Source organism: Daldinia vernicosa (genome assembly GCF_022497035.1).
Source record: "Daldinia vernicosa strain CBS 139.73 unplaced genomic scaffold F5Y00scaffold_2, whole genome shotgun sequence".
In the NCBI taxonomy this organism is placed as follows: Eukaryota; Fungi; Ascomycota; class Sordariomycetes; order Xylariales; family Hypoxylaceae; genus Daldinia; species Daldinia vernicosa.
In genome coordinates this window covers 614,564-632,027 of record NW_025953918.1, presented here as the reverse complement: position 1 = coordinate 632,027, position 17,464 = coordinate 614,564, and the positions used below count along the sequence as shown (strand labels likewise).

Sequence of the window (17,464 nt, the reverse complement as noted above, 5' to 3'; positions counted from 1 at the left end):
ACTAACTAGCATCAGTTAATTAGTATATATTTATTTTTCATAGATAGCAGGTAACGAACTAGGTCTATTAGTAGGTAGATAAAGTCATCCGCGCAGTAACTATCCTTGGCAAATAATGTTGAATGGGATACGGTACCAGTTCGACACGGTTATAACTCTCGACCTAAGGAAGTAGTTCTCGTGTAAATTAGGTAAACCAGCTTCAACTTCTAATAGCCTTTAATAAACGACTATGGTGTCGTAGGTGAAGAACTATCCCCCCCTCCCCCCCCACCAAAAAAGAAAAAGCCCATTCTAAGCAAACCAAGATGATAAGAACTGAATTGCTAAATTACACTCGGCAATGTTTCAAGTTCGGAGGCTTTACGATACTGCCACGCAGTACGCCAAGTATGTGGCTTGCGCTCTGGGGCTATATAAAAGTAAATCTAACACAATTTCGCCACAACCAAAATCAACAAGAGGAGAGTCAAACATCAGTTAGTCCGGGCCCCGGGTGCTGGCATGGTCGGCTCCCGGGCTTTCCGGGATATCAGCCGAGGTACGAAAGATGGTACGGCGGACCTTATCAATCGGATCTTGATGTGGTATCGTATATATCTAAGTCTAATTGGTTGAATTTGTCGTGCGATTCCTAAAGGGGTACTAAATTCGGCAGGGCTGAATTCGTTGGTTGGATCGTATATCGTTCTAATTATGCCACGGCCAACTATGAACACGCTACATCTTTCAATTCCCCGATACGATTCGGATATAAAATCAAATTAAAAATGCTTGGCCCGTTAATGTTAAGTTTCTCGTCAGCCTTGAAACGCCATCCCGATGTTTATATTCGAGAACCGACTTCCAATGTTGTTAACGAGACTCATAATGCTTTTATGATACCTCTTGATTTACAGCCCCGCCGGACTCGGGAACCTTTTTAACCCGAGAGCTTCGTCGCCCTAGTCCACAGAACCCTCATAATCCCCATTGAGTGATCAGGTCTTATGTAGGTTCCAGTAATGATCAGATTACCTATAAATTCTAATCGCTACAATCTAATACACAACCTACCTCCTAATACACAATCTAATACATGATACTCTCTAAACGTTGACTGTAACCATGAAGCCCGGAGGAGAATTCAAAGTTATAATCGTGGGCGGCGGCATTGCCGGCCTCACTCTTGCGAATATGTTGGAGAGATTCGGCTTAAATTATATCCTCTTGGAATCTCACTCGGAGATCGCACCCCAGGTGGGTGCCAGCATCGGTCTATTTCCCAATGGTCTACGAATCCTCGACCAGTTAGGATGCTATGAGCAGATCCTCGAGATATTCCAAGGCAAGGACTTCACCGAAAGGACGTACATACGACATAAGAACGGCAAGGCCCTCACCATCCTCTATAGTATGAAGGGGCATTTTGAATGGCGGTAGGTATCCCGAGATTTTGAGGCGTATGATGCCAGCAGGTCAACTCTGACAGTCATCGCAGACACAGCTATGGACTACTCTTCTTCGATAGACAGAGGCTCTTGCAGATTTTATATGACAATCTCGAGCACAAGGACCGAGTGCTGCTAAAAAAGAAGTTCACCACCGCTAGTCTAACGGACGGGGTCGTTAGAGTTACTTGCGAGGACGGCTCCGTATATGACGGCACTCTTCTTGTTGGTGCGGATGGTGTCCACAGCGCTGTCCGATCGACCATGATTGCCCTTGGCAATAAGATTCGGCCGGGCTCATTCGATCTGAAGGAGCAGGATGAAATTCCTTGCTATTATAGGTGTAGCTTCGGAATCGCACAGCACGTACCGGGCTGGATCACAGGCGAGCAGCATGTCGTGCTAGGCCGGCATCAGTCTCAGCTCGTTGTTTCTGGACCTGATGACCGTGTATACTGGTTCCTCTTCGACAAGCTACCGGAGACGAAGTACGGCAAAGATATACCCAACTTTACCAAAGAAGACGAGGCGGAGTTCGTCAAGCGCAATTTCAACCTACCCATTACCGAGAAAGTTACATTCGGTCAAGTTTATAGCAAGCGCCTCTCGTCAACTCTAACACCGCTACACGAATTCGTTTGTAAGAAGTGGTTCTTCGATAGAATCGTAACATTGGGAGACTCTGTTCACAAGGTATGTCGACTCACTATAATCATCGCTCCATATACCCACCTTTACTATTTCACCCTATAAAGCTAATCGCGCTATCAGCCTAATCCAATCGGAGGCCAGGGCGCTAACGGTGCTATCGAGTCCTGTGCGGAACTCATCAACGCGTTGTTGCGCAAGAGAGACGACCGAGGCGGATCTTTAAACGGTCTTTCGAGTCAGGAAGCTGAGCAGATCTTCTGGGAGACGCAAAATGCCAGGCAGAAGCGAGCACAGATGATTGTCGATCTAGGCCACTGGAACCAGGACCTCAACGCTTACGAGAATGTCGTATATTCTTCGCTGATCTTCAAGTGCCTAATCCCTTTAGCTGGTTTGGAAGGCCGGTTAAGTCAAGTAGCGGAAGTCTTTACTGGTGCTTCAGTAGTGAAAGCGCTCCCTGTTCCCAAGCGAGCCCGAGCGGTTCCCTACCGCGATGAGCTTCCAGCGGTTCCTTTAAGCAAGGGTTCGTATTTCGTTCGAGGCGTCTTAGTTGGGGCTATGAGTCTTGCCTTATTAGTCACCACCAAGGCTTGGAGACTTACGGTTCCTGCAATCGAAGAGTGGATGGATAGGGTCCCTGTTGTCATACGATGGTTTGGCGAGAATAACGTGTCAAAGGTGCTGAACATGTACGTGTCGATCCTATCAATACCGATGCTAGACGAAGACCCTTCCACCAGGTTACATCTGGTGAACTTTCTTTCCCAACTCATATCTCCGCTCCTCATCTACTGCATCGAAGGGTACCGCGCGGGGAATCAAGAAACCCCTCTCGCTTTATCATCCACGTATTCGGTCGGTATGCAGCTTCTGGGCATCGGTTGCATAGGCCCAACGCACGCCATTCTGAGCAGCCTTTTCACACACGAGTCCCCAACCGGCCGCTCTATACCCGTAAGCGTAGCCAAGTCTTTGGTTCCTGCTATCACGCTTGGCTTCGTAATTCCGACTATCTTCCTCCTCATACCCGTTCCTAGCATTAGGGGTTGGCAGAACCTACTGGCATTATGGCAGTTTGGGCCGCCCTTATTCAACGTCTTAACTAAAGTCTTCTCCGTCGGTCTTGAAAGAGTGAAATACGGCAACCAGTCTGCCGCAAAACGCGAAAAGGAGCATCAGTTTGACTTATATGAGAAGAAGGACGTACCTATCCTCAAATCAGTTTATACGTACGCTTTTGCCGTTCAAGCTACAGCCCACATCGCCACCCTCTCGTACATCTGGATGCATCCGGGTATCTCAATCGCCAAGACCTTCTTCGGTTTACCGAACCCCCTTACTCCGTCGTGGAACTTACCAGACCTCTTCTCAGAGGTAGCCACATTTTTCAGGTACGATATGGCGCTCGCAGTTACGTCCTTCTTAATCGGTAATCTGTATTCGATCTGGGATCTACGCCGGCTCGGTTATATTAAGACTACGGAAGCAATAAAAGCTGCCCTGGCAGTGGTAGCTGGCCAGTTTCTCGTCGGTTCAGGTGCTACGTGGGCAGGTTTATGGTATTGGCGAGAGGAAAAGCTGGCTAGCTTGGGTATAGGAGAGAGTGAAAAGTAGGACCGGAATTAAATATACGGGAGACGGAATAGAAATAGAAACATCATTAAGGCGAGTATAGATAGAATCGGTCTTATGTTAACTACGCCTAGAATATAGAAATAGATTGAGTTACGACAATTTCCCCTGCAGCCCCTGTATCCCCTAAACAATCAAAGTATTACGTAATATTCAGAGGGAAAGAGCCTGCTTAGTCAGGTAGGAAAATGTACATGTAGTACCTATAGTCCACCGTACGCGGTCACGTGTATGACGGTCATCCTGAATCAATGGCAATCATAAGTTATGGTTCATAACCCACGACGCTTCTAAACACTACCGTTTCACAATTCAATCATAACGGTTAGCCGTTTACAGATAGGATTAATTACGACGATGGCCAGTATACCGTCGAATATAAATATGGCTGAAGACGCTCGTTGCCTTATGGCTATAATAGATGTTCTAGCATCGGCGACGACGTTCCCATTCAAAACATAGAGACTCAAGAAATAAACAAATAGGACGTACTCTTTAGATGCTACCAGTAGTTTCAAATCCGACATCTGCTAACGCCGGATCACGGACTGGAACCGAGATGAAGGACCTGCCAGACTATCCCATACCGCAAGGCGTCCACGCCATCCCGCCAGAGCTCTTAGACACACGATCCGATGATGAACTTGACAATGATATCATGCACCCGAGGCCCGTCTCGAGCGAGAAAAACATCTGGTTCTTCTGGCACGCGGGCTACGCGACGATGCACCCATACGCAAAGCGCAACGTGCGCGCCTGGCATCGGCGCTTATCGAAGCGCGGCTGGACGGTGCGCGTTCTCGATCGCGCGCCGGGCTCGCTTTCTAACGTAGCGAATTTCCTCGACGTCTCGGATCCGCACGCGTTCCCGCGCGCATTCGCCGAGGGCACTATCGGCGGCCGTTACGCGATGCAGCACGCATCTGATCTCGTGCGGTGGCCGCTGCTGCTTCGGTACGGCGGCGTGTATGCGGACGTCGGTCTGATGCAGATCGGCGACCTGGATAGGCTGTGGAATGAAACTGTCGCTAATCCCGACTCTCCCTTCGAAGTACTCTCGTATAACCTGAACGGCGGCTTAGCCAACTATTTCCTTGCGTCGCGCCCGGGAAATCCGTTTTTTGAGAGGTGTCACCGGCTATTCCTTGCTCTGTGGGCCGAAGACGGCGGGAAGACTAGCACCGATGGGATGCATGCCAGTCCGCTGCTCAAGGGTGTCCCGCTTATGAGCAGCTCGGTTACGATTGAGGAAGACGGAAAGATTATTGGGTCCGACGAGGTGCAGAAGATGTTGAGCGACTATATCGCCCAGGGCCAGGCGACGTCGATGGTCATGGGCTTGGTTGACGACGAGGACGGATGGGACGGGCCACGATACGTTGCGGATCATATATACGGCATTGATTATATGGTAGGTTCTCAGCTGATCAACGAAATTACTGGCTGGGATGGGAAGAAGGCATTCAATCTCATGTCGCTCCCTCTCCCGAAGCCCGGCGAAGTGGAAAGCGCCGACCAAAAACAGGCGCGAGAAATTGTAGAAGCTTGTCTGCAGAGGAGCTTCGGATTCAAGCTAGCGCACGGTTTAATCATAAGGGTCTTTAAATATACCTTAGGATCGTTGTGGAGGGATCACGAGGGCTCGGATGACGTGCCGGGGACCTACGCACATTGGTTGAGGCACGGGACGGCTTACTGGAATCAAGACGAGTTGCCACCAGCTTTAGAGTTTGGAGTCATAGAACCATTTAAGAGAGGCCCTTTATTAAGGGAGAAATAACATGAAAATAGGAAGCCTACGATTTCAGTCCCCAGGTGTTATCAGGTTTTTCATATTTACTTGACAGGATTTTATAATATCAACCCCGTGCTTATCCTAGAGGTAGGTAGTAGACTAAAGTTGATATTAGGCTAAGACATATCAGATTAAGATATTTGGGAGTTAATGCTATTCCACTAGCCACTACATTAGATACCCACTAACGCCATCCCTGACCATGATCGCTCGGATGTATGCATGTCTTAACGGTAGGGAGGATTTCCGTACCCACCTCCCCATTGCTGCTGTCCGTAAGGCGGATATCCCTGCGGGGGTGGTGGTGCCCCGTATCCTTGATCAGGATAACCTTGTGATGGTTGTGATGCACCATAATATGAGGAGGCTTCACCCTGGGGCGGTGCTCCGTAGCCCTGCTGAGGATAATTTGGTTGGCCGTAGCCCTGATGCTGAGGAGGCTGGCCGCCGTAACCCTGATGAGGGGACTGGTGCGCTGAATAGCCGTAACCCGGGCTCGGTGCCGGACGTCCTTGAGAATGGGAGGATGTCGGACGACTCGATCCGTAACCTGATCCTGGATGCAGTGTCTCTCCTGCGCCCATGGCGTTGAGATCTCTCGTGGCACACTGCGACCAGAGCGAGCCGGAAGGTTGGCCGTGGCCCAGCTGCTCCATAAGTCCCCCGTCAAGTCCGCCGTCAAAGATACCACCGCCGTGCGAGTGGCCCTTGTGCCCCGATAAGAGGTGGTTCTTACCATTCCGTACGGATTCAGAGCCTAACACGCGGTTAAGATCGTGCCGGCGCGAGTGCTCGTCAGCCCACTTGCGCACGGTATTGAACATCTCGCGCTGGATCTCGACGCGCTCGTCTCGGAGGGCTGGGTGGTGGAAAGCGCGTAAGACGTCGCTGACGACTTCATCTACTGGCACGCCGGGATTATCCCAAGCGTAGAGAATCCGCCTGGAGATGTGTTAATGTGTTGTCCATATTATCTATGAGGAGGTTCGAGGGCATACTTACGGAACGACGTATTCTAAGATGGTTGCGGCAATTCTTCCTGCGCACGGGTTTAAAACATTCGTGAAATGGTCCTTAGAAAGCATAGAGTGGGTTGGGTCGGTGCAGTGAGGATTCTTCCACGGCTCCAGCTGCGAGTGGGCGCTGGCGCTGATGACGCTGGAAGAGCCATCTTTTAACGCTTTAGTGACGGCATTTATGATAGGCCTGATGAATGGAGCTAGCAGGCCGAGGACAAACGCAGTGAGTGTCTCGCTGATATGCTCGAGAAGACTCTCCAGGCCGGGAATTTTAGCAATGCCTCTGTTGATCGACTTTACGATTTTGTCGCGGAATTCTAAGATAGGGTAAATCTGCTTGGAAACCTTGACAGGGTCAAAGTTTTCACTCATTCCGGGGACGATGTTCTGGTTAGCTCGGGTGCCAGAGTACTCTTGCTGCTCGTTCCGCCTCTCTTGATCAGCGGCCATCCTCTTCAACTCGCGCGCCTCCGAAGCCATTCCACCTCCAACGCCAGGCAACTGGCCGACGAGAGAGATGAAATCGCCCGCGCCGAATCCGCCCCCGAAACCCCGCGTGCCACTACCCCCCGACGACCCGGAAGACTGTTCCGAGTTCTTCAAGGCAATATCCAACTGGTCGACCTCGGATTGTGTGAAGTGGTCGTTGGCTTCTCCCAGTACGGAGTGTAGAAAGTCGACGCCGCCAAAGGTGCCCGTCACTAAGGGGAAGACTCGTTTGCCGCGTAGGTTAATCTCGGAACTCGATCCGCAATGGGGAAAGACCTCGTGGTACCCGAGTTCGCGGAGAGCCAGCTCGCAGTAGTTGCTATGAGCGCTAAAGTCCTCCATGCAATGAAGCGCCTGGCCTAGACATCTCAAGGCTTCGCATAGGTCCTCTTCCTTCCCTTTACCGTGAGAGCCGTGGTAGTATAGCCTACCAAAGTGGACGCTTCGGCCGAAGCTAAACCGGAGATATCCAGCGCTGGTTGCCCAATTGCCTTGCTCGTTGGCGATGTAATTCTTCATGCCGGTGCGCGGGTCAATTTCGGTCTCGATGGGAAGTACAGGCCCTCTCAGTCGCTTATCGAATGTTCTGGCATCCAGGCCGTCGGCATATCCGAGGGGGTTATCGATGTGTTCTTCCGGACGGTAAACGCCGAGGCGCTCTTCCGTAACTTCAAACTCCTCAGTAGCATAGCCGTTGGCGAGGAACGACAAGACCCAGACAAGGATGCGAATGGTGGCGGCGTTGACTCCTTTCAAGCTTCCGACATCGATGGCCTGGGAGTAATCGCGGAGCCAATTCCCGAAATATGTGCGCTGAACCATCAACGTGGTCCACTTCTTTCCGTGAAGGAAAGCGATCGTCTTGAGCGTATCCTCAATATCGCCGTGGCGCCAGTTGTGACCTTCCACCTGAGCGATGGAGGGGATGTTACCGGCGCCGAAAGCAGCAGCTTTGCCGGGCATAGCGATCAGGATGACGGCCATGATAAGCAGCAGGCTGCCTGAGCCGAAACGGTATGAAGCCATGGCGCGTGCCGGCCTAGTGACGAAATTATCTCTATTTCCGTAACGAATGAGGTGCGTTTCCGACAATGGGATTGATAACAATGAGACGTATGATGAGTGGGAAGAACTTGAGAGAATAGATGGCGGGGTAGTTCTGATAGGTACAAAATGATGCCACCACAAAATATTGCACAATGCACAATGCCGCCGATGTAAGAATTTAGTGTAGAAGGAGCTTAAGCGCGATAGGAAACTGAAAATTGAAAATTGAAACTTGAAAACTGACAACTGAAAACTGATTTCGGCAACGATGCCGACGTGAGCTGAAAGAAACTTTACCCTGAATTTACCTGGAAGCTAAGCCTTAAATCGCAACATTACCCTCCAATCAAGTTCTCGGCAGCCCTTGACCGGCGTGGCCGCTACTGCGTCGATGAAGTCATACTTGCCGTTACTAAGTGGCTGGCTGATGTACTATATGTACACGGATATTACCTATAGGAATATGTAAAAGGTATGTTAAGTAGGTAGGTACCTAATGTATGTACTATACCGTACTATACCTAAGGTACTGTGTGGCGTAGTGTATGCTACCTTCCATCTTACGTGCATACAACTATAGGTACGCTGGTACGTCGTAGCAGACATCTACTGTAAATGCGACTCGACCTCTAATAGCCGTCAAGAAGCGTCAAGTATGCAGGTGCAGCCCTATGCCCGAAGATGGATTTAGCTGAGGCTCTTGGGAGACAACACAACGTTACTACCATATGGCATGTGCTCGGCTTTCTGCGTTACCCCGTCGGGGATGATAACTCGGTAAATTTCCTAATTGAGCTATATTCGTGGAATAGACAGCTAGGTACGATTTCGAGTTGCTACCGAACTGCAAGGGATGAATTTAGACGCTGTTACTCAAAGGAGAAAATGAGAGTGTGCGAAACACTGTGAGCGGTTTAAATCTTCCCGGATAGCGATCTACTTTCGAATCGCAAGTATACAATTTATTCGATAAAGGTCCGTTTGCTATTAGCCATGTATTGCAGGATGGTGATCTACCCGAAAATGAGTCCATTTTTATTTCAGAACGTCGAGGCGCGTTCTCGTCGGTTATAAGATTATTTGACGTAGACGTAGGCGAGGTAAGGCTTATGATTCCGACTGGTCGGGAATTTTATTGGCCTTGTCTCACGTAGAACAAATAATAAAGGCTATTCAAATGTCAAATAGGTACCTAGGTATAGATCGTCGCGAGGGTTCGCCACGCGTTGTCTATAGCCCGTAAGAGCACATCAGTGCTGAACCTTATAGATCGGCTACGAGTCCAGCTGAATGACGTTCGTTGGCCACTCTTCAGCAGCGTACAACATGCAACTAATAGTCAGTGAAGCTCGACAATAGCAAAATCAAAATGTGAATTTGGTAGGCTATAAGTTCTGTAAGAGACAGGTGTAATAAGACAATCTCTAGGATACCTACTCCCTCAAATCATATAATCATTTGGGTGGTGGAAGTTATCTTGCTGCTCTCGGTGAAGCCTATATAAGAAGTGCAATTTTAAGGCATATGTCAATAGATAGATCTAACCAGATATAGAATATAAGCGATTGAAGGTTACGAAATAGAAAAGATGGCATTGCCATTTATGAGCTGGCTGCGGGGAATAATGTACGCTGTGCCTTTGATGATCTGCCCACCCCAAATCTTGGTATTGGCCGGGGGAATTTGAGGCTCTCGGTGGACCCCAGCTGATGTGCCGACCGATGGCTCTATAGGCTCGGGGCTGTCACATCTTGGCGACCCTCCATCGTCGATTGTCTGCGGTGCACTGGTGGTCCGCCGTTTCGGTAACAACCAATGTAAGAGGCTCTGCCACAGAATCCATCAACCGCGCGAGAAACCCCCAGCCGTCACGTTGTCAACCTAAAAGAGTGTGGACGAGTTACTAATCCGGACCGAGCGGTTGTACACAGCTAGTAACTAGAGCGAAAACGGACACAATAGCGATGGAGTTATTGATTCAGCCGTATAAATGGCGGTGGCCATGGTCTTGTAGCCTAGTCCTGCCTCGCACGACAGTGGCCTCGACCGGTGCCATCCGGCGACCTTGTTGGTTTCCAATCAAGGCTCTCGGGACGATCTACGTTGTACGGCTCTGCCCCTAACCACCATTTTGGGATGGCCGCCCGAGTCATAACATGACCAAGTTGGTTCTGCAGTAGCCGTAGCGGTAACAGGTACGCTGAGAGCTGACAGGGGGGATCGCGCCATTATGTTAGATGTGTGACTGTGTAACTGAGTCCCAAATTATTTGACGCCGCCATTCCTTCCAGCCCTAGGCGGTGCCTGACATATTCCTTGCTGCTTAAGTGAGCTGATTTTATGCAGGGTATGATGACTACATAACGGGTATTTACTGACAGGTCGCAACGTGCGTGCTGCTTAGGGACGTTATGACGGATGCTGTTGGTCGATCCTGCTGCCGTGTAAACATATTCACCGCCTCGAAGGCCGCCTTACTTCGATGAGACGCCAGTTATATGGTAAAGTTTACGCGAGATGTCAAAAATGGATCGTACGAGCAGGCGCCGATGACGAAGATGACATGAACGTGGCCCTATGGGGAACAGCAGCACAGCTGGGGTAGTTTCCAGAACGTCGGGATCGGTGAACGCCTCATGAAGACGTCGGCAAAGCTCCAAGCAACGCGTCTCCCTCGCTCGCATCCAACAGAACATCTTGCCGAGCCAGCCTCGCATGAAGAGCTCGCTTCCGTATCGAATCGTTGTGCTAGCGAGTAGACATTGCACCCCGCTGATCCTTCGGATGGGGAACTGTGAGGCGTTGTTTATTGCACAATCAGTATGGATTCACGAAAGCATCTGATCGGGTGAATTTCGAGATCGATTCGTCTCGTTTGCGGTTGTGGCGGTACATGCAAGCCCGTTTCGGTCTGGCAGCTCGATTTGATGCTAGACGCGTCTTCCCATCTTGATAGGCAAATCTGTGAAACAATACAAGGCGGAAGCACCCCGTGTTGCACAACGGAGATGTGCCTTCAGATGCAAGAGTCGCAGCTCGCGGAAATGAAATTATCAGCGAGCTGACGAGAAACTATCTCGTCAACTTGCACAGCCCTACGGTTCTTCAGGTGCCTCGGATTAGCGGAATAATCTGCCGACCTCGATTGTATGGACAGCCCCCCGAGGGTTGCCTATACGTTCGATACCCACGCTCGTGATCTACCAGTAATCTAGTCAGCACCTTGCGTACCTAGGTAGTCTGGCGGCCCGTATGCTGTTCCAAGAAGTGAGCTTAGTATATAGCTCCACATTGGGTGTAATGTAGGTATGGAAATAGATCTTTGAAGCGGACTAAGCTTCGAGAACTTCTGAGGGTAGAGCTTCGCCGAGGCAGTGCATACGAAGGGTGTAGGAGAATTGTGGAAGTCCACTTGCAAATATACTTATATATAAGGAAGACTCTGGCCAGGAATTTTATAACAAACTCGATCACATACAACACAACCACAAATCCTCTCAGACACTCGTCTTTCGACTAATCCCTTCGAGACCGAGACGCTTGTTCCGTCTTCCCACAAAACAAAAAAAACGCTCCTATTAGAAGTTACCGTTTTAACTAAAGAGATCGCTGCAAGATGACGCTCACTCTCTGGAAAGACATCTCTCCTATGGGCCAGCCCCTTCGGCAGCCGTCCAACAAGTCTCCGCACGTTCTGATCATTGGTGGCGGTGTCACTGGGTTAATATCGTAAGTCGATGCCTGATTTCCTAGTGGAATTTGTAGGACACAATGCTAACTCTTGCGTTCTAAGGGCTTGGGTACTGCTTGATAAAGGATACCGCGTTACTATCGTTAGTAGCGCGTGGGTGAACGACGAGCAGCGCCTAACGTCGCAGATCGCGGGGGCCCTTTGGGAGTTCCCGCCGGCCGTATGCGGCCAGCACACGGACAAGATCTCGCTAGCACACTCTAAGCATTGGTCCATGACGGCGTACCACATATGGGACGGAATAGCATCTATCCCGGCCCTGAGCGAAGCCTCCGGTGTGCGTATGATGCCGTCGGATTTCTTCTTTCCAGAGCCCGTGGAGAGCGACAAGGCCCAAGTCTCCAAGATGACAGAGATCATGGCCAGCGGCGTGAGAGGGTTCTATCGAGGAGCCGACATCATAGACGAGCGAGGAATCGACCCTTCGTACGGGGCGGTTGACGCATACGAGCTGCTGGCGCCCGTGATCGATACCGATAAGGCCATGGTGTGGCTGACAGAGCTCGTCGAGAGCAAGGGAGCCAATCTGGTCACCGAGACGATCCGAAACGACCTGGTAGAAATCGAAGACACGCTGCGGGCTCGGTTTGAAGCTGACGCCATCGTTAACTGCACTGGCCTTCAGGCCCAAGAGCTCGCCGGCGACGAGAGCGTCTATCCTATCAGGGGTGGCCTCATCCGAGTGATTAACGACGGGACGGACTTCCCGAAAGTAGACGCGGCCCTGACTATCACGGCAGACGCGGCTCACTCATCTAACGAGATTATCTTCCTCGTACCTAGGAACGACAACATTCTTCGTAAGTACCTGACTCACATCCAGCCGAGATGCGTATGACCAGGGTTGCTGACATGAACGGCAGTGATCGGCGGTATTACCGAGCCGCATGAGTGGGATTTGGACCTCAATCTAAGTACCCCCATCATCCGTAGGATGCGGGAGAGGTGCGAGAGATTTCTCCCCGGCTTAGAAAATGCTAGGGTGGATCCCGAATATCCGTTCGCGCAAGGTCTACGTCCCTTTAGAGGCCAGAACGTAAGGGTCGAGCGTGAACTCCGCAGGACGGGTAGCCGCATCGTTCATTCCTATGGGCACGGCGGCGCGGGCTGGAGTTTGTCGTTTGGCTGCGCACGAGACGTTGCGACGCTTGTCGACGAGGCCCTCAATGGGGTCCCGGCTCGACCGATGAGCGAAACGGTCTTCGAACGAAAAGCAGCGGGATTCCAAAGGCCAATGCCGAGGCGCTGAACAATCCGATTACGTCTCTTTTTCTTACACTTCTCTCGGCGTCGATATCATTAAAATGGGGCACGGAGAGGACGAGCATAGGTTGGCGTATATCCCATAGACGAAATTCCTTTTTCTCACGTCAATTCCAATTATGTATCAAATACATTAGTTCATTATGACAACGTTGCATTATAGAAATCAAGTAGTAATCGTGAAAGAGAATCTAGCGGTGACCTATACCAAATCATCTGACCACCATGTAGGACAGAAGCGAATGGGGTTGAAGTATGAGAATGTCTTGTAGAGAGCGTTACTAATGACGATAGTAGTCAAATTCGTTCTTACAAGATTGGGACGGGTAGGGCTGATGGGCCAAGGCTTATGCTCCGAACCGGCAGCCAGGTATGCATGAGATTATGAGTAAGCGGGGGAAATATACGCGGTAGATTGAGAGGCTGTATAATCCCAACTACTGACGAGGTACAGTACCTGCGTCGCACGTAAGAATGCCGGACTGGCCGTAATGATCTGATAGTCTCACCGCAGAAGGGGAGTCACACGGGAAGAAACGAAGCCTAAGATGAGTCTTAAGATGAGTATCACGTGAACACGATGATACGCACCCCCAACCTATGAGCCCAATCGATGAGCTTGCTTGAACGAAAGGCGTGCGGCTGGTTGGCATATCTCAAGGTTCCGCCTTCGGAGATGTCTTGGTATCGATGAAGCGGGTGAGATGGATCGACTTACTCGAGGTAAGCTTTGCGGTGAGGATGGTATGCTCGTCAGGCTCGGTACCAATCGAAGCACATATAAATAAACCGACCACAAGCAACTTTGTAAACTATAACAAGGAGGGAGGTCGCAAAGATTCTCTGAGCATTTAAACACGATGGCCGTCTTAGGTATATCATGTAAGATACCCTGGGTAGGTAGGTAAGTATCTCCGATAGGTCAGAAACATGACAAATTGTAGAATTGCAGAAGAAAGGAAAGCGAAAAGAAAAAAAGAACCTCGCTAACGTACTAACTTCCATTCATTCGGCAATCGGATTGATTCAAGAAGTGCGGAACAGAGATTGCCTAATTACATATCTTTAACTACCTACCTAGGTACCTGGGTACCTAAGGAGGGATTTAATAGGTAACTTAACGAGTTGTCTGTTTCATCTTATCACCTTGGGATACGACAATGCTCTGTCTTATATCCAGATATCTCAACAAGACTTCAATAGCAGAGACGGAGAGGAGAGAGATTGATGTACGGAAGTCCCCATCAAAAGTTTTGTCTATACGTGCCACCTGATAGCTTTTGATGCAGCTATCTAGGACCTAACACCATGCGGCAGCCAAAATTATGAACGTATACAAAACTTTAGCTTTTATAACATCCAATTTTAGCTTCAATATGCTAATGAAAACATTAAAATTAGACCTATTTTAAGACCAAAAGCTGCTCTATACACCTATTTAACTTTTATTGTTTGAGGAGAAGATTTTAAGTTATTATGTATAAACGAAAGTAGTGTAATATGGATAGTACATGCGCTTAATAGCTGTTGCCAAGCCCTGTTAAAGCTGGTCAAAAGCTAACAGGGGCTGGCCTATGGACAAAACTTTTGATGGGGACTTCCGTACGCCCTGGTACGGTATTGGCGGCCATTAGGAGGTGGGTTATGTCACATAGCTTTTGTGTCGGGGTTCGGTCCTAGGAAAGACCTGAGTTGAAACCGGTACGGAACCGGAATACTATGGTACCTATCCCCGCTATTAATCCCGCCGCGAGCGAGATTATAAATAGCGGGCTGGCAGAAAGCTAACCTTGTCTATTCCGTGCCTGTTAGGTATAGCGTGTCCCAATTCTCCATTTCTGCGTCATTCTGCCGAGGCGTTCCCCAGGGCACCTCACCGCCCACTACCCCAGTGCAACACGTACATAGTACGTAGATTTCCAGGTATTACTGTACACTACCCCGTGCATCACCACCACAAGACTCGAACATTAGGTAGATCGGGGTTAATATGCGCCGGTGTTGTACGGAATTCTATGGAAGGAAAACTACATAACTTAGATTAGGACAGATTTCCGCTCGGTCCTCTTCCATAGCTTAGCTAAATGTTGAGAAGGTTTAAATTTACTCAAGATTAGGGACGTGGGTAGATTGTTGATCACGAGCAATAAAAATATTTGTTCATACCGACGTAAGGTACCTAGGTAGGTACATGTTTCTAAGGCAACCCCAGTGATATACCGACAAGGCGCTCAAAAGACACAAGGATGCACGGACGCAAGGTTTGCTTTATGTACTTAATGTGCGTACTTCCTATACTTGCCAACCTAGGTTAGGTACCTAAGATACTCCTCCTGAAATCGAACGATACGTGACGGCTACCTAACCCAAAGTAAGGCGGTTGCAGAAGTACATACTGAAACTAGTGTGGGTACGTATATTTATGAGCCGCTAAGATCTTGTAAACGATGGACAGACAGAAGGTTCTTAGCCATACGCACTTAGCTACATGCAGAACTAAGGCGGAACTCCACTAAAGTGTAAACTGGAAATACCCCTAACGTTTGAACCTGCCCTAACATGGTGTAGATGCAGACTTTACTAAAAGGGCGAGCCGTCGAGGACAATAGCCTGGTTCGCCGTTCCGTCCATAAAACAAACCCTTTTTTCCAACGGTTGCCAATTCATCTGTCAACCTCCTTTTCAACTGCACCTTCAAAATAATCATCACCCGCCAACTGCAGCGCCTCATCTCCTGGTCCCGCATTCACTTACTATCGCTTATTTCGACTAACAGGATGAGATTGATACTACGTCTTGCTAATATGACCGGTACTCTCGATTCTCTTTGATCTGGCGTCTGCTGGACCGGACGACATCTTCCAACTTATCTTCCTTATTAACACTCGCTATTCAGCAGTTGCGCTTGAAATACAAGATACGCACTGACCAAATTTACTTCTTAAATACTTCGCTTCTCCGCCTACGTAGCAGGGAATTGGCTAGACAATTCGAAATCAACCTCAGCGTTTCGCTTCCCTTGCAGAATCTACTATCGGCTCGAGCTGGTAGAAGATATGTCACCTTGGCTTCTCCAGGATCACGGCGAGGACCTCCAGTCCTTGCAAGATCGCAAAGACGCAACTTATAGAGAAAAACTCGAACCACCTCACGTGATGGGGATCAGTACGGAGTCCCCTGAGGTTGTTCTTCGGGAAGCATATGTTTCCGCAAAAGACGTAGCTGTTGAACGGCCACTACACCTTTCCAGCACCCCGCCCGTCAACTTTGCCGTGGTTCTTCCCGGCTTATATCGAAGTGGCTACCCAGAGGCTGAGAATTATCCGTTCATGCGGACTCTTAAGCTCAAGACTATTGTCACCCTTGTCGGGAAGGATCTCCCCGATGGCTATCAGAAATTTATTGAGGCGAACCATATCAAACACGAAATATTCGACATGGCCGGTACGAAGAAGGCCGAGATCCCTGTCAAGACCATGCAATCAATTATCTCTATCGTCAGCAATCGGGAAAACTATCCCCTACTCATCCATTGCAATCAGGGAAAGCACCGGACAGGATGTGTTGTCGGTATACTACGCAAGACTAAAGAATGGGACACGGCCAGCATTATTCGAGAGTACAGCAAATATGCGGAGCCGAAGGTTAGAGAGACGGACGTCAAGTACATTACCGACTTTAAGAGAGCCGATATTCCGAGAGTCGCACCAAGGCTGACCGGGGCGCCGTACGATGTGCGGACGTTTTATGGCATGGTGATGCTGGCATCCTTCACCTTGTCAGTTTGGATGTACTCGGGCGCCAGACTCCTAATACTCGCGACATAATTATCGATGGCGCCGCCACTATGATTTGAACATATAGGAGGAAAATCGGAATATATAAGCTCCAATACGCTTAAATTTCGTATAGAATTGGAGCATCGCATCTGGAGGAGAGGGAGGAGAAGGAAGAGAGGGAGGAAAAGGGAGGAAAAGGGAGGAGAGGGAGGAGAGAGGAGAGGGAGGAGAGGGAGGAGAGGGAGGAAAGGGGTCGAGATTTGGGAAAACAATTGCACCATATGAGGCGTTGAGGAAAAAATTGATGTCATTTCCGCGGGTTCGAGATACAGGGGATTTGCACAGGCGGTCGGTTTAGGAGACGATCAAGAGCTGAGGTGTCTCCCGGCGTTCGATTAAGGGTTACTTCCGACGGACAACAACTCCGTCGCATCTTTGATTTATTTTCTTTTGTCCTAGGGGTTTGTGGTTTCGGGAATTCGTCAGGATCCAAATAATTAATAGAATTGGAGGTGCCTGGTTACAGCTAGGATGGGTTAGACAGATGATTAAAGAGTGCGGTGAAGCTTAATAGATACACTCGCATCCGGAATTATCCTTCATTCTAT

General features: G+C 49.4%; 5 protein-coding genes across 5 annotated transcripts; 4 read left to right on the top strand and 1 right to left on the bottom strand.

Moving 5' to 3' along the window:
* The first annotated feature begins 1,097 nt into the window (after positions 1-1,097).
* On the top strand, positions 1,098-3,812 carry F5Y00DRAFT_269202 (putative monooxygenase). The gene is made up of 3 exons (XM_048012396.1): positions 1,098-1,418; positions 1,481-2,123; positions 2,202-3,812. Exons 1-3 carry the CDS (start codon positions 1,108-1,110, stop codon positions 3,693-3,695), a joined length of 2,448 nt encoding a protein of 815 aa, XP_047869760.1. The 5' UTR covers positions 1,098-1,107; the 3' UTR covers positions 3,696-3,812.
* Positions 3,813-4,272: 460 nt separating this feature from the next.
* Positions 4,273-5,493, top strand: F5Y00DRAFT_250506 (uncharacterized protein; the record flags this gene model as incomplete). The annotated part of the gene is made up of 1 exon (XM_048009737.1): positions 4,273-5,493. One exon carries the CDS (start codon positions 4,273-4,275, stop codon positions 5,491-5,493), a length of 1,221 nt encoding a protein of 406 aa, XP_047869759.1.
* A 121-nt stretch (positions 5,494-5,614) lies between these two features.
* Positions 5,615-8,393, bottom strand: F5Y00DRAFT_60996 (heterokaryon incompatibility Het-C). The gene is made up of 2 exons (XM_048013888.1): positions 6,511-8,393; positions 5,615-6,450 (listed from the first exon to the last, which is right to left on the bottom strand). The coding sequence occupies exons 1-2, from the start codon at positions 8,040-8,042 to the stop codon at positions 5,736-5,738; spliced, it is 2,247 nt and encodes a 748-aa protein (XP_047869758.1). The 5' UTR covers positions 8,043-8,393; the 3' UTR covers positions 5,615-5,735.
* Positions 8,394-11,230: 2,837 nt separating this feature from the next.
* Positions 11,231-13,289, top strand: F5Y00DRAFT_61051 (FAD dependent oxidoreductase). Its single transcript, XM_048013890.1, has 3 exons — positions 11,231-11,792; positions 11,857-12,614; positions 12,678-13,289. The coding sequence occupies exons 1-3, from the start codon at positions 11,680-11,682 to the stop codon at positions 13,061-13,063; spliced, it is 1,257 nt and encodes a 418-aa protein (XP_047869757.1). The 5' UTR covers positions 11,231-11,679; the 3' UTR covers positions 13,064-13,289.
* Positions 13,290-15,978: 2,689 nt separating this feature from the next.
* On the top strand, positions 15,979-17,458 carry F5Y00DRAFT_60973 (tyrosine phosphatase family-domain-containing protein). The gene has a single exon (XM_048013887.1). It carries the CDS (start codon positions 16,134-16,136, stop codon positions 16,902-16,904), a length of 771 nt encoding a protein of 256 aa, XP_047869756.1. The 5' UTR covers positions 15,979-16,133; the 3' UTR covers positions 16,905-17,458.
* Positions 17,459-17,464: the final 6 nt, after the last annotated feature.